The following is a 16,491-nucleotide window of genomic DNA, read 5'->3' on the forward strand; positions in this document are numbered from 1 at the left end:
AGTCAGTCGGTGGAAAGGTCCGTGCGGCCCCAGAGGATGGAGTGCTGTTTCAGGTTTCTGACAGCAGGTGTCGCCGTTGGTAGCCGTTTCAGTGGAGCTTATGTAAAGGAATAATACTGCAATAATTATTGTACTCTGCAGACAAGAGGAAAAATCATCTTCTCTGTCAGCACCATTTAAATCAAGACAGTCCCTACAACATCATATGTCTCTCTATAATACTTCTTTGATTTTCTTATAGGCACTTGTACTAAAGTTTTCATATTAATGGCGTCCCTCTTGAATTTATTTCTGAATTACCTCAGTGTCTTGTCTCCAAGTGTTGAAAGACTGTTGCTCTTATGCTGATTGGATGCAATCCAAAGTTATGATCTTGGCTCCAAAGTCTCACATGTCCCCAATCTCATCCTCTAATGGACTCTAATGGCACTCAGAATTTGACAAATGCTTGTTGGAGTTTTTCAGGACCAGGATCAGCAGTAAGTGTTGGCACTAATGGCAGCAGCAGGAGCGGCTGGGAACGCCGGGCCAGGGAAACGCCGCCGCAAGACCAAAACATCATAAATCACGTCGACGCGGGCAGAGATAGAGCCAGATAACCGCTAAATAGCAGAGCTGAAAGGCTCTTTTAACAATGAGCGCTGATCGTGTGACCTCTGGAGGTTAAAGGAAAAGGAGAGAGGGAGCTTCAGAGGTGGAGGAAATAGGGAAAGTACATTTTCATTCAAACAGAATTGAACACAAGAGACACATTTGTGCATAAAGATTTATTTTTTGTTGAAAATAAGTGTTTCTGACATTGAACCACTAACATATCTTATGTGACTTAAGATAAATGAACTATACACTGACACTGATGTTCACTTCATACAATGTAACAAGGCATTTGTATCATCTGTAAGGTGTAAAGACAAGTGTCCGTACGTTTGAATGACTGATTGATTGAATGATTGATCAGCTGATTGATTGATATTGTCTCTTTGGGTGAGTTTGATTGTACTCAATGTCAGTGTGACAGTACAACGTCATGCACGCGTCATCCACAGTATGTCAACATTTGGGATCTTCTGAGTGAATTTCCCCAAAGGTGCGTTTTTTGTTTTTGTTTTTTTCTTTTTAAACATTCGTTCAGCTATTCATTCATTCGTAAGTTAGGCGGGCCTGCTGTAAAACTGCCTTCCAGTACGACTCCTTCACAGTGGTGTTACTTGACATCCGTTCAGATACTTGGTGACTGGTCTTGCACTGTCAAAAAGGTCCCAAAAGTGCAAAAAAGAAAAAAGAAAAACACAAGCAGAAGAAAACAGGACCGATAAAACTGCTGAGCACGCTTCCATCCCTGCTTGGGCCTATGGCTGGTTTCCCGAAAGAATTTAGCACTCTGATCCTCTTTGTCGATGGCTTTTTAAGATGGTTTTGGCACCGTGCTGCCTTCGGGAAACCCCCGAAAAAATTTCTCTCAGGAGGGCGGTGGTGAATGCGGGAGGTCAAGTGTTGGTTTTTTTTCTTTCAAGGGAAAATCCACCCTGTGTCCGAGGAGTGATGCATGTTGAAAATAAATTTTCCCTTAACCTTCTGCTTCTGATTTTCCTACGTTTCCCAGAATGCTCATCCACAGCACAGGCCTCAACTGCTAGATACAGAAAGCAGGTAGAAATAGTTTTAAGAGAGAGTGGATTTTTCCTTCAAACCCCTCCATCTTCGATCTATCTAACATGAATTCATTTGCATTCTAATTTCTAACCGTCCTCCCATCCATCACCCCTCCAAGCGGACCCATCGGCTGCTACTGTATGCTGCAGGCGGGGCAGCAGGTCTCCCTCCGGTCCGGCAGAGGGCAGAAGTCCATCTGCCTCACGATCTCGGCGAAAAGCTCGTCCACCATGGTCTTGCTCTTGGCCGACGTCTCCATGAAGGGGCAGCCCCAGTCCTCGGCGAGCGCCTGGCCCTCGCTGGGGGACACTTCCCTCTCCTCCTCCAGGTCCACCTTGTTGCCCACCAGCACCACCGGCACCTGCTGGTACCTGGAAATGAGAGAGAGAGAGAGTGAAGTCAGAGGAGTGCACATCTGAAATGTAACGCCTTCTCCCCCTGCTGGGTGTGCTTTGAGACTACAGGAACTTCCTGATACCAAAGGGAGAAAGCGGGAGGGAAAGAGAGACTGAGTGGCAACATGTGTGTGTGTGCGTGAATTGTTGGCCTACATACTGTATTTGTTAGATGCTGAAACAATAAGGTTTGTGAACAATGCACAATGGAGCAAGAGGAGAGGGATAAACACATTCAGTCCAAGCTTCCCGGGGGGCCTCCATCACTCCGCGGGCGTCTAATATCAGCAGGCGGTCCCATTAGAAAACTGTCATCAGGAAAAAAATAACTGCCTCTTTTAAACGCTGTGATGTTCTATTTATTCCCGGATACATTATACATGCGTTAGCGCGGCGTGCGAGCTGTACATTTAATGGATTCCAATTCTTGTTTAAAATCATTAGCTCTCCACTCCGCATCATCTCCATCACGCGCTAAGCATGTCTTAACGGATCAAAAGCTTTCTTCTCCTCAGCGTGTGGCTGACGATCCCAAGTCCTCCTCCATCCGAGCCATCAATACGAGGAAACCAGGCTGGGGAGAGTAATGGTATAGGTTATTGAATAATTGAATAAAGCTAATGTGCTGCTCTCACATGAGGGGACATGAGCGTCGGCCTCGCACCTCTGAAATAACAACAGTTTTTCTGCTTAGTATTTCTCTTCCGTGTGCCTTCATTTAAAAACTCTACAGGGGAAAGTTTAATGGCAAAATTTAATGTGGAGTATCTGAATATTTTAGGGAAAGAGCACTTACTTGTAATTCAATAAGTTTAGCCAAAGAGCAGCTCCAGTGCTCCTTGGTGGAGGCTGCTGTCTAACCCGCCAACCTGGTTACTCGTTCGTTATGGAGAACAGGTGTTGTTACTGAAGTAGAGATATTTGATTGAAGCGACTTTATAATCAATATTTTTATTAAAATATTTAAAATATTTAATGAACAGAGTACTTTAATGTGAGAGGGGGAGCTCATAGCAACACACCAGCAGAGAGTCTCTACTTCTTTAAAGTGTCTTTTAGCCTCTTTTATCCAAAACTAGCTTCGGTTTAGTTAGCAGCTTCATTGTTTTGGTTCATCGTCGTCACTCCAAAAACATCGTCTTTGGCCCCAGCAGCAAAAGAGGACTACAAAAGGTCTAAAAACCTGTTCTGCACTTCATATCCAGCCCCAAAAGGCAAACAGAGCGATGAAGCTAGCGAATAGCTGACAAACATATTGGAGCATTTAGCAACAAAAGGGCCAGATGTTTCCCTCAAGATTTATTGGAAACCAAAATACAATGAAAAAGAGTGAATATTGGTTGTTTAATTTCACAACTAAACATTCACTTTATGCACAGTCACGTTTGTTGACTTCCTTCCTCCCTAGCTTTTCCAGTTAAGGGAGCCCAATAAAATGAGACACACCCTTACCTGAAGTAAACGTGTACATTTCTCTGGGTTTGAACATTGGAAACGTATAGGACAATCTAGATCTAGTCGCTTTTAGACATTTTAATGCAGAAATGCTAAATATATCTCTAAAATGTTCTGATATTGGAGTGTTAAAGGGGCTCTATGTAACCATTGGTAGCAATGTACATGTATTTATCTGATGATTGAGCAACAGTAGCAATGTTAGTTTAGAAATGCAGCCCTCGAACATAAACTAGCAACGGTTCGCTGCCCCCAAGTGGCCAAAAAGTTATTGCAAGTTCAATGCTCCAACTGACATTTAGCAGAATGGTGAGCTCTCACCTCACCAACGTGTACAAAGACAGTTAATGTATTCAGATACTGGGTATTTCATTTCAGTTAGACGCCCTTCATGTTTTCTCTGATTAAATAACTACAGCATGTCAATTACAGAGGGTATATATTCTCACAACAGGTAATGGCGCAGACCACCTAATAGCCTCGACCATCAGTCATTCCTAAGTGCATTCAGAGCCCGGGCTTATTGATCCGCTGGTGCTATTGAGAAATGGGCTCTTATCTACAAATTGGTGGCGTGCTGCCACACCGCTCAGCTGGGAGAAGAGCTGAGGCGTGGAAAAGAGCTGGCAAATGTCTCACTGAGCTAAAGAGGGCCAGAGTGCTGGAGGAAATGAGTGCAGGCAGCGGGGTGGAGACAAGAGCGCAGAGAGGTGTAGTGCACATGCTGGACCTGCTGAAATGTCCTCGAGCTAGACGGCGAGAAGCTTTTCTCTGGCCGAGCTCGACTTCTGACGTCCCAGTGGAATTCACAAGAGAGGAAGCCATCGAAAAGGCAAAAATGGGAAACGGTTCAAAATTTGTCAGCGATTTCTTTATAATTAGTCCACAAACGTGCTTTAAGACCGTCGAGCAGAGCGGCCTCGCTCAAATGCCAAAGACTTCCCCTGCAGCTTGACATTTTCTCCCCACAGTCACTGCACTGCAACAACACACACGCATACAAACAGCAGCTGACCTCAGCAGGACAAGCATCTCGCATGGCCTATGTGTTTGGAAAGCTGGAGTCTAGAGGGTGTGAAGTGTGAACAAGGAGAGCACCATGCAGACAAATGCAATCTGACAGCTTTGCAGGAGAAACTCTATATATAACTACAAAGACACAGGGAGAGCCAGCTTCTCTTGGGCGGGGTGGGGAGTTTGTATTGAGAATGTTTGTTGCAGCATCAAACTACCGCTCCCTCCTCAGCCGATGAGGAGAAACCGAAGCAGCTCAGCGCAGCGTGAACAAAAGTTGCCCCATGGCTGGTATCATGTATTATTGAGGAAAATGTCAGTCAATGTTGAGGGCAATTGGAGTATATTACAGTCTGTTAGCTGGGGTGCTACGGTGTTATGACTGAAATGTTAACTATTTTTACATTTTTATTTTTTTTTGTGTCTTTTGTACTCTTTCACTCCACTATACATAAAAAAACACGTGTTGTTTTGCTGAAGACTAAACTACTCCACTTATAACTATTGAAATATAAGACTGTGAAAATATGTATTTATACATACGACAGTCACCAAAACCCGTAACTTACACCCTGTAGAGCTGCTCCTGTGTATAAGCAGCTCACAAACTCTGATTCTTACATAAGTGTGGGTGTCAATTTGAGCAGTTTTATTGTGATTTTCATCTTTTTAGTACCTTTTCTGAGCTGAGTTGGGGGCCATGTTGGTGTTGGTGACGTGTGTTGAGCGGGATGATGTAGTTGACTGAGTGGTGTAACATAAATCTTGATGGTATTTTACTTGAATTAAAACAAGCAACGACTTTCTTGACTTGGAAAGTTCTCTCTTAAGTTGAGAAACATCATATGTGTGGTTCACGGCACAAGTTTTTCCAAAATAAAGTCCCATGGGATCCTCTGGACTATATATTCTTCTATAGTATAAAGTATATTATAGCATATTTATCTTTAGCTCTATATTTATTTATTTATGACTTTAAACTTAATCTGTTTCCTGTCCGCTATCTGCAGAACGTCACCACTTCACACATCTGTTCTGTAACTAATGCACCACCGAGACACCCGTAATCCCATTAAAGTGTTTTTACTCTCCATACTGTGTGAATATAAAGCAGGAGAAAATAACAAACATTGGCAGCTCGTTCCCGCGTCCAGCACAAGAGTTGGCAGACGTGCATTGTGGGAATTATCAGCACAGTTGGAATGTGTTTGGACTGCTCGGCTGAAACTGAGAGCTGTATGAACACGCGGCTCTTTTTTTTGTCTTTAAAAAAGGAAACGGGAGAGGAGTCAGATTGTGGATTTATGGGACAGACAACAGCAGGTGGCCGACAGCTTAAGATATTATATGGAGATATGGATGTTAAAATCTGAACTGATTTCTGCAATATTGAAGCGAAAAACTCTTCCAGGATGGTGCCGAGAGGAGGCCAGGCGCCTCCACGTCACTTAGTGCTCCGGTTTCTTCTGAAGCCATTATCCGCACATCCATTTGTGCAAAGCCACAGGTTGTAAAGCAGCATCCTCAGTAATGGATGTGGACTCCTGAGCAACTTTTGCTCGCACACATTTGACCTTTCGGAACACACGCGTTACTGCCATTCGCCTCTGCAGGGTGTTATTCCAACTGCTGGGAAAGAAGAAGGCAAACACACACGCCTCCCACACACAGAGAATCCGGGTTTATAACTCACCAAAAAAAAACATACACTCTACATTTTCCACTTAGCCTCGAGGCACAACAGCCTTATTAAGGCTACCTGCTGTGATAAATAGCCACGGTGACTTCACTTACCCGCTTTCACGAGCCCCACAGCACCGGCAAACACGTACGAGATACAAAAGAGCAGTCAGGCGTCTCCAACGTGAAGCCCCTCCAACCCTGCAGCCGCCTCTTTGCTCCCCGCATCTGCTGTTAATTAGCAGTTGGAGCAGCTACGCCGTGTGACAGTCAGCCGAACGCATGCATCTGCTGCGACCGGACAGGGGAAATCACAGAACCTATAGCGCGCCCACGCTGTGTTAAACTCCCAAAGGGTGTTACTGCTGGAGAACAAAGCGTCTATAGCTAACGTTCCTGTAGCGCCTTGGCATCCCGGCTTCGCGAAGAAGAAAAGCAAAAGGAAACAATAATAACACGACCGCAAACATTCCTGCGATAAACAGACAGAGAGAGGGCCTGCACGGCAGATGGAGGAGCCCCTTCGGAGTCTGCTTTTATGATGAAACCCCCAAGCCTCATTTCCATCTTTAATGGTGCAGCCCGGCTCCTCTGGACGATCTTATACTCTTTACTGCAGATGCAAAGACGGTATAGGCAGCACGGGAGTTGACATTAGTTTTATTGTTCCCGCTGTTCTGCGCGGTTAAAACACACAAGAAGTGAACGCAAGGAGAAATAAAGAGGGTTTTCTGCTAAAGCAAACCCGAGCGGGAGTGTGTGGAAACTTAAACGTTATTAACGTCGCAGATTCCCTCTTCCAGTGTGTGTGGAGGTCCAAATATCATCAGGGGGTTCTGGCTTGCTCTGGATTGTTTTGTTTTCTGCCGCCCAAACCAATGAGTAGTGCTCACTTTCGTGTGACACAGAAACTAGGAGCGCCAGGCCTCGAAGCCAGCTTGATTACTTCAGTGTCACGTGATGCACGCCGGCTCAGAAACACTTTTCCCATAAGCTTATAGTGTAAAAGAGGTGGCTGTGAGAAGACGCGCACACTACGCAGAAGATCCGGGCGGTTTTCACACACAGGAAGTCAAACTTTATCGGCTTCGTGTGCTTATTGGAAACCATCTTAAGCTACAGGAGCTCGCTGGCTGAATTCTGCATTGTTTACGTCCATATTTCCTTCTTCCCTGTCTTTCCTGGTGTTTTCTATGTTTCCCCTGGCATATCATCGCCATCAGTGGAGCAGCACAGAGCTGGAAAAAATGTAGATCACGCTGTGTGTAAGATACAAACACCCACTGATCAAAGCGTTGCTCTGTAGTGGTGTGAGACTACACCTTTAACTTTTGTCGTGTCAGTCGAAGAAACGTGTTGATAAAGGGGTTGTTATTTCTGAAAGCCGGCTCGGGCAGCTTCACCGATCCCGATCGCGTTGTCGAATTTATAGCAATTTATCGCTATTTTCCTGGCTCCAGCCATCAGGATGACTCTCTTCTTCGGACCCACACAGCGACGCTCTGGGATTTTTCCAACCGAGCGAATGTTTTCACATTACCAGAACTACAGTTATCCAGAGAAAACAGCCCCATCAGTCTCCTCGACTCTTCTGTCAGCTTCCCTTAGGAACTGGAATCACGATCAATCTCTGTTTTTCAGTTTGTTAGTTATGGCTAACGGTGATAACCATCGTAATGTTGGAAATCCCAGATACGGATCAAAGCGGCATAATTAATTCCTGAGGGGTAACGAGATAAACCGGAGTGGTGACTTGGTGCTCAGCGATGGGGAATACGAAAGAAATTTTCATTTTTGCTGCTTGTTTTTCACACTTTTCTCTGATCTTTGCTTTTTAAATGTGATATTTTTACCTCTCCGTGGCTCTGAAACAACCTGGGAGAGGAACACGCGTCTCCCTTCTATGATTTAAAGACCCAAAAAAGTTGTGTCGGGATTAAATAGATGCACATGTGTGTTTTCAGAGCTGCCAGAGAGCTCTGAATGAGATTAATGGCAGAGAATGGAAGCGTAGTGCAGCGCTTCACACGCCGACAACCAGCACTTTCCCGACGGCTCTCCTTAACTCGCATTCCAAACCAAGATGGCCGCTTTAACAACTCTCTCCTGCCTGATGGTTAACGCTAAAAGCCTGAGGTCAGGAAGTTGCTTTGTACCTACACCAAAGCCCCCCCTGGGATACGTAGTTTTGGTCCCTCCACCCTAATTCCCACTCAGCAGCGCGTGATGCTCACCTCCTGCTATTAGACACAGCATCAGTGCAGCGTGAAAACGCAGCTCGAGCGCTTTGAACGCGCTTTTCCTCCTCCCGGCCCGACACAACAATAAATCTTTACATGCAAAGCGAGGAGATTATTAGATTGGGAGGAGGGCTACACCCAGATGTTGTTTTCATAGACAGCAGCTGACATTGGTTAGTCTGCGAGGTGCTTAAATCTACAGAGACGTATGTCAGAGAGGGTGTTTTTAAAGATAACATATGCATCAGTTTAACATAAATGCAATGAAAACCCCCAAAAATGTCGTTTGGACCATGATTTTGGACCATTTTTGTAGTTGCAGTGCACCGCTAACATGCTAACTTATCTTATATGTGGATTTTCCTTTTGTTAATGAGAAGCTTGCAAACACTTCAACACAACAGTGCTGTTTCTACAAAGCTCATATTAGCGGCGCTAAACTATTCAAAATGTTCCAATGAATAGTAATGGATAGTTTTACTGTGTGTGGATTCTAATTGAATTGTAGTCGTAATTGTTGAGTTGTTGCCGTAGACTCAGACAAAAGTGCTGCTTTCTATAGCACAGGCACAGGTTGGATGGGAGCTAAGTGTCGGGAAATGCTAACCATGTTAAAGGAATAGTAAGAAACATACTTGTTTGCTTTAGGCTGTCCTCATCAGAAAAAACATAAATGTCGACTGTGAAAGCAGCTTATTACGACCAATATTTACGTTTTTTGTTAGGCAGTGACCTCCAGTGGCCCCAATAATTGCTACAGCAGCAAAGGAGGAAGTCAGGAGAAGGGTCCACATAGGAAGGAGGTCAGGGACAGATGGTTGAGCTTTTTTTAATTGTAACTTTATGAAAAAAGTTAGTTGATTTTTTTAGTCTGTAAATCCATATATCTGTTGCACGGTCACTGGAGTCGATCCAAGTCAACAATGGGTGAGTGGCAGGGTACGCCACTCTCGTGCCTATAAATAACGTCACAAATTTTAAGTAACTGATCTACATAGTTATTTTAAGCCAAACCATAAAGTTTTCCTAAACCTAACCGAGTAGTTTTCTTGCTTTAACCTAACCAAACTGAATGTACCTGGAGCTAGCAGCTTGTTAGCTTAGCCTCACATGAAGAAAATGAAACCCAGAAACACCTAGCTTGACTATGTCCCAGCCAAGTCAGACATAACCTCTTGTAGAAACGTGTAATTAATGTTTTTACAGCACTTTTGTACAGATTAACCAAATTAGATCAAATGCGTAACATATTGAGCTTTATAGGTGCTAGCAGGCACACTTTGCTACCACTGGGTAGCTGCTTCCCCCTGTTTTAAGTCTTTATGCTAGGCTAAGCTAACTAACTGCTGGAACCAATTAAATATTTAGAGCACAAATGAATGAAGACAATAAAGGTGATGCAGCAGGAGACGGCGGCTTCACAGCACCTGCACCACACACACCAGGATCACATAGGATCCTACCACTTTCCCATGCTTCCCCCACAGAGAGCACTACATAAGCATTCTGCTTTATATGTCTCCCTAATGGAGGCCTGATGTCTTCTTGGCTTCCCACCCAACACAATCCCATTAAGTTCTGGTGAGTGGGCACATACTATATCTCTGCGTGGTGCTCGTTGCTGCTGCTGGCTCAGCAAGAAGTTTGGGGCGGAGGGAGGCCGATCTCCTGGAGGCGGCTAATGGGGACCAGGAGCTGATTGTGTTGCTTGTTTCATTACAGATGGAAACCCTGCGAGCCCGTCCTTACTTAAACTTCAGCTGATAGTGGTGTCACATGCATGTGTTGCCACTGTGCAGTGTTCCCCTGAGACAAGCAGGTTTGTTAAATGAGCTGTACGGGCTGGGTTTCATTGGCCAACAATTGTATTAGGGGGCTGTGGCCCCCCTGGCACCCCCCTGGGGGCACCACTGGACAGAATTATTGGGTTTTCTCTCAAAAGAAACAGAAATAACATTTCCTTTTTAATAAATAATAATGATCTAGACTCAGGATCAGTTGATAGTGTAAAAACACTATACATTTTTGTACTTTTTTTTGCGTATTCCTTTATTTTCCCTGAATGACATCATCGGTTGATGACAACACTGACTCATCCTTCCTCTTTGCAGTGAATTTTGGGAGGGGGGAGCGAATTTACAAAGATTTCTGCATTAAAAACATATGAAGCTATAAACTAAATCACCCGGCAGTATATAGAAGAAGTACAGCTGAAAGGATTAGTCGATGGACAGAAAATTAATTTGCAGCTATTTTGATAATCATTTAACATGCTGAGACATTTCATGGCTACAGGTTTACAAATTTGAGGATTTGTTGCTCTTCTTTTGAATTATTTTGATAATTTTAATATATTTTTGATAACGTCGAGGTTTGGGCTGTTGGTTGGATGAAACAAGCATTGAGAGGGTGTCACTTTGGGCTCACGCTGGCTTATGTAGGTCATCAGTGTTAAATTCAGACGTATAACCAGTTTAAATGACCTTGCAAAATATTAAAGTATATGTTCTGAATACTTCCTCCGTAACTGGTGACATTATTGTCTCTACAGAGTATGATTTATATCCACCGAAGGAAATTTTTCATGTGTGTAATGAGACAGATATAATGCAATAAGGATCCCTCCAATGTTCCCAGAGCCAGAGGCAGACATCTTTAATTTGCTTGTTTTGCCCACCAGTCCAAAAACATCGTACATATTTGAGGGCATGTGACTTGTTTGCAGTTTTGCACTTAGAGTAAGAATCCCTCCCGTCAAACCCAGAGCAGTGTGAAATAAAAGAATGAAATATTTATAGGTATGCACTTGAGGACACTGGCGGCTGACGCAGCGTAGGCAGCTGCATCGGGTGGCTTTGAAGGCGGCGGATATTTTTTTGGGGGGTTTCAGAGGAGTTCCCTCGTGCACTCAGTCGTCCCCGCCGCGCCTCGTCAGCCGTGACGCTCTCCCCGCTTCCGCTCGGCCTGTGACGTCTGAGCCACGACAGCATCCACTTCACTCCGGGGATGGAGGCGGAAAGCACTGCACCAAACCATGCAGGTTAAATTATAGATCGTTATTACACAATATGCGGTTAGTTGAATGACGGCGGCGCGGCCTTGTTGCATGACGTTATAAAACATACTTTTTAGGTGTTGTTTTACTGATGAGAGCTGCAGACTGCACCAGAGAGAAGACTGATGGAAGAAACAGAGCACGGGAGATAATTAAAATAAATGATTAAAGGTGTTGGCCAGCTTAGAAAGTTGAGGACTACCTGTTTTCCATAAATTAAAGGTGTACATCATTAACTTTTTTCTAATTTTTCCAAAATCTAATGACCGAAACTGTTCGCAAATCATCTGGTCCTGATCTTAGAGGGGTATTAGTGGAAAAGGTCACACAACCTGCAGGTTAAAGGTTTGCAGCACTTTTGAGGGAAAGAAAATCTATTCTTAGATGTACTGTGATTATGTTTTGGTGCAGAAAAGTCAATAATTGGAAATGTATATTCTCAACATTATGATCGCCAGTAACAATTCTGTAAGACTTGACCTTGGTGTGAGCCTGTTTCATACAGGTTAGTCCAGTCGAACAAGGTGTGTCCACACTCCGTGTTGTCATTTAAGGTCATAGCAACATTAAATTCCTAGTTTTTTATATATCTACAGAGTTTGTAGAAAGGTGCAGAATAAAAGCATCTCTTTTCCTAAAAAACATTACTATGATTTTGAATTGATCATTTCAAAATGTTGTGGGGTCCAAAATGATTGTTTTGTGGTATCTGTGTTTAGTCAGCTATCAAGAGCAAGGATGCTACATTCAAATCTGGACACAGCGCTGGGGAGGAGCCCCATTAATTCCTATGAAAGCTGCTCAGTGGGGTTTTGAAGCCAAAGCGGCTCGACTTCCAGGCTATGAAGCGACCCGGATCTTCCGCGTCGTGTGGCCGATAGAGCGGGTGCACTAGAGACTTGGCTGGCAAACTTGTGGTTTAGCGGTCGGCTAATTTGAAAAGAATTAAATAATTTAATCTTGCGGCTCTTCAAGACTTTCCCAATTTTATTAGATCGAATGGTTAGACTCACAGTCAAACATAAAAAATAATCCACCGTTTAGTTTCACAATGTTAGCTTATGGAAAAGCGCATCACGTGACGATGTAATTACACTGTCTGGCCACTAGGAACGTTGGCTCCAAAGCCTGGCACTCTTCCTGGGGGCTTGATCAAGACAGTTGCCAGTTTGTGTGGGAAAAAAAAGGTAAAAATGGCTGATTTCTACAGTGTGAGCCCAGCATACTGCACTAGCCTAACATTAGCTAGCTAGCGTTAGCAACTTTAACATTAGCTAGCGTGGCAACTTTAACGTTAGTAAGCCAGTGTTAGCAATTTTAATGATTGCTAGCTAGTTCTAGCAACCTTAAAGTTTGCAAGCTAGTGTTAGCAATGTAAGCTAGTGCAACAAACTGGCAACAAATTTGACGACAGCTATAATCCAATCTTAGTCCTCTGAATCCCAGACAAAGCTAGGCTAGCTGGCTCCCTCTGCTTCAAGTCTTTAATGCTAAGCTAAGCTAATCGTCCCTTTCAACTACTTTTGAATAAACGCATCGTTTAAAGCTGCTGTAAGTGATTTATTCTTATTACAATAAGCGTTAAACAGCTCTATATTCTAACAGTCACCACTGTTACAGAGTGTCTGGTCAGTAAGTAATGTCTCTTGTCCACTCGCTCATGCAGTAGAAGAGAAAATACATTTTCTGGTATCCCTGCCCGCTTTATCCAATCAGGACAGAGAACTCCATAAAGAGGCGGTCCTGCTTGCTGCCATGTCTGGTGATTTACACTGAAATAGAGAGTCTTGGAAGTTGCCAGTTTGGGAGATCGCCGGTCGTCATATCTGTGTGACGACCAGTGATGAATGAATAATGACAATCCTCCATAAAACACCATTTCACACAATTATGTAAAACTGAATCTAGGATCATAACGCTGCGTGCATCACTGATATAAATATTGTTATTGTGATTTCTCAACCTAATATCCTGCAGCCACCTTCGTCATGTGCGCCTCGTCCTTTGTCTTGACGTGGCACCAGCTCCGTTAGACGCGATCCATCCAAGGCCTCTCCGCGTTAAGCTTTCTTAACTCGCGGCCTGCGGTCGTAGCTGCGTGCCGTCTGTGTCATTAAACAAATTAGGGGAGGCTCGGAGCCAAAAACACCAATACGCTACAACCAGAAAGGACAGATCCCAGTCCTCCTTCCACCTCTCTCCCTCTCTCTCCCTCCCTGCCATGGGATGAGCTCAGTGGATTTGTTGAGTAATGGCCTGAACTGATCAAAGCCATCCAGAGTTAGTCATGTGTGAGAGACAGAGAATATCAGAGCCGGCGAGGGTTCAGCGGGTTGATGTATGACAGGTGAGCCGCAGCTGGGCCCTTATGAGGAACATATGAGCCGGGCCGGGGCTTCTTCTCACGAAGAGGAGGGAGCAGGGAGGATGCAGGGGATGGGGAAGAAAACACTCCTCGATGGAGGGGCTCTTGGACGTTTAGGGGCCCCCGGGGAGGCTCCGGGGGGGGGCCCTCCGGCAAGATGATGAACATCTTGATTTAACTGTTTTATTTCACTTTAAATCAATTAGCGAATTGTGATCATAACTTCCCCTCACACCCACAACACGACCAACTTTTGGAGGCCATATTGCTCCCAGGATGTGTGTATTCATTTAAGAGGCCTAAAGCATGATAAATAATATAATAAGACGCCTCTTGCATCAGAACACAAGCAGCCAACAATAAGGGGGGGGTGCAGCAGAATAATAGAAGTGGACAGTGTCTCACCGTTTCACCCTGATGATCTGGTCTCTCATGGGCTTGATGTCCTGAAAACTTTGCTGGTTGACCAGGCTGTAGACCAGGATGAAGCCTTGGCCGTTCCTGATGTAGAGGTCCCTCATGGAGGCGAACTGCTCGGTGCCGGCCGTGTCCAGGATCTCCAGCACCGACGGAGAGGAGTCCACCTCGATCTCCTTCCTGTAGAAATCTTCGATGGTCGGGTCGTACTTCTCTATGAATGTCCCGGTGACGAACTGGACCGTCAGCGCGGACTTCCCCACCCCGCCGCTGCCGAGCACCACCACCTTATACTCCCGCATAGCGCGCAGCCCGTGGAGCGGAATCCGGCATGCAGGGGGGGTGAACGCAGTCTACAGCAGCAGGGTCAGAGAAAAACGCATCCCCTCACGCACAAGCACCCGCACTCACACTACAGCCATGACACAGGGAGCAGCCCGGGGAGTGAATGAGATGCTCAGCCACAGCCTCTTACTGACAGATTCCCACGCTATCTTGCAGGGACACCATTCATCCAGAGGCATCCATAATGCAATAAGGCGTCGGTGTGGTAAAAATAAGATAGGCTATTATTAGAAACGACCATCTTTTAGATTTTTTTTTTTCCCCTCTCCTTCCCTAGCACTACATCTCTCTGCACAGTGGGGTACAGTCGAGTTAAAGGCAGAGGAGCCTGTTTATCCTGAAGAAGGCGACAGTGCTGGGAATCCACGCCTCTGGAGTCGGTGCATCCACTGGATGTTGGCTGCTTCCTGGAAGGTATGGGGTGTGATCAGTGCCACAAAGGAACACTGGGAGGGGACGGTGGGGATTGTTTGTGACAAAAGATGGCAGCCGGCTGAAGAAGCAGACCGTATCAGACTGGGAATTAAAACGCGACGAGCTTCTTTTTCCCCGGATGGTTTTTACACAAGCAGCCGTTTGTCTCTTTTAAATGACGGCATCAGTAGATACAGCACACACTGATCGGTGAATAATGCAACCAGTCTGGAGAACAAGACTACTTTTTTGCAATTTCACCCACAGACTGACAAACATATGCATTTTCTCATCTGACGTCTGTATGTGCCTTCAATAATTGTAATAAATGTATAATATGTAACATTTCCACATTAAAGTCGACATCTTTCCAGGAATCCCTGATTGTACTCACGTGGCGGTGCATCCACCTGTCGCTGTTTCCTGGGCCAACACCAGAGAGCGATGGGAGGTAACTAAACTTTAAATACGTTACCGTCTGTTGACATTCACAACAGATTGAAGACAACAACTCCCATGATCCCACACTACTTGCCGACGTCCTCACATTCCTCTTGTTTTCATTGTTTTTGATTGAAAGCGGCAAAAAATGACAAATTGTACGTTTAAAGCAACATTATGTAGTTCTCGAGACTTAACATTGTCACGATGTCATCAGTTTTTTTTATCCAAGTTAACGCCTACATTAATTCTGACAAAGCCTTTACAGACCTGGGATCTGTATTCATGTCAGTGCTGTTGCACTCAGACACTGTAGGGGGCGCCAAATTGCACAAAAGGCCCATTTCTACATAAGGTTGCTTTAAGGCATAAAAATGAGGAAACATCATGATCAACATTCATCACCTCCTGCCTCTCCTGTCACTTGGATGCTAACACGTTTTGTTTCTGGGCGTTTGCTACAAAGAATGGCGACACAGTTGCGACGGGGCCTGTTGGGAAACTAAGTCAAGGGACGATGGGAGTCGTTCCAGAAAAGTCTCCTTAACTTGACTCGACCTCGTCTGGAACATGCTGATAGTTATGAAATGTAATGTTTTCTATGTCAGGCTTGTATGTATGTATATATAATAAAAGGAAATATTGTACTTGGCCAGTTGAGATGTTTAAAATCTAGAGTGGCACAACTGCTAGTGAGCTAAATCTGCTCGCATTTATACTCCCTGTTTACTACCTCTGGCTGTGCGAGCTGTACACACTGACTGTGGCTTTGACATTGTTGTTTTTCAGTTTTTATTTGAAACAAATGTCACACTCTACATATTTCAGCAGGAAGCGATTACTGAAAATGATGTTTGTTGTCTAATTAAAATGGCATCGAGCTAGACGTTGTGAAATGAGCTAATGGACGTCCTGGGAACGCTGCGCAAGAGTGCTTTTTCATTGTTACGTAACTTTTATTCCATTTTTTCAAAACAAAACTTAACAGAGATGAGTAAAGCAGAAGGTTGATGGACA

The 16,491-nt window shown here is 44.6% G+C and overlaps 1 protein-coding gene across 1 annotated transcript; it reads right to left on the minus strand.

The window, feature by feature from the left end:
• Positions 1-752: 752 nt before the first annotated feature.
• Positions 753-16,063, minus strand: LOC311253516 (ras-related protein Rap-2a-like). The gene is made up of 2 exons (XM_084347540.1): positions 14,263-16,063; positions 753-2,024 (listed from the first exon to the last, which is right to left on the minus strand). The coding sequence occupies exons 1-2, from the start codon at positions 14,574-14,576 to the stop codon at positions 1,787-1,789; spliced, it is 552 nt and encodes a 183-aa protein (XP_084203666.1). The 5' UTR covers positions 14,577-16,063; the 3' UTR covers positions 753-1,786.
• Between the last annotated feature and the right edge of the window lie 428 nt (positions 16,064-16,491).

The sequence above is a fragment of the Pagrus pagrus genome (genome assembly GCF_965226575.1).
Source record: "Pagrus pagrus genome assembly, chromosome: 24".
In the NCBI taxonomy this organism is placed as follows: domain Eukaryota; kingdom Metazoa; phylum Chordata; class Actinopteri; order Spariformes; family Sparidae; genus Pagrus; species Pagrus pagrus.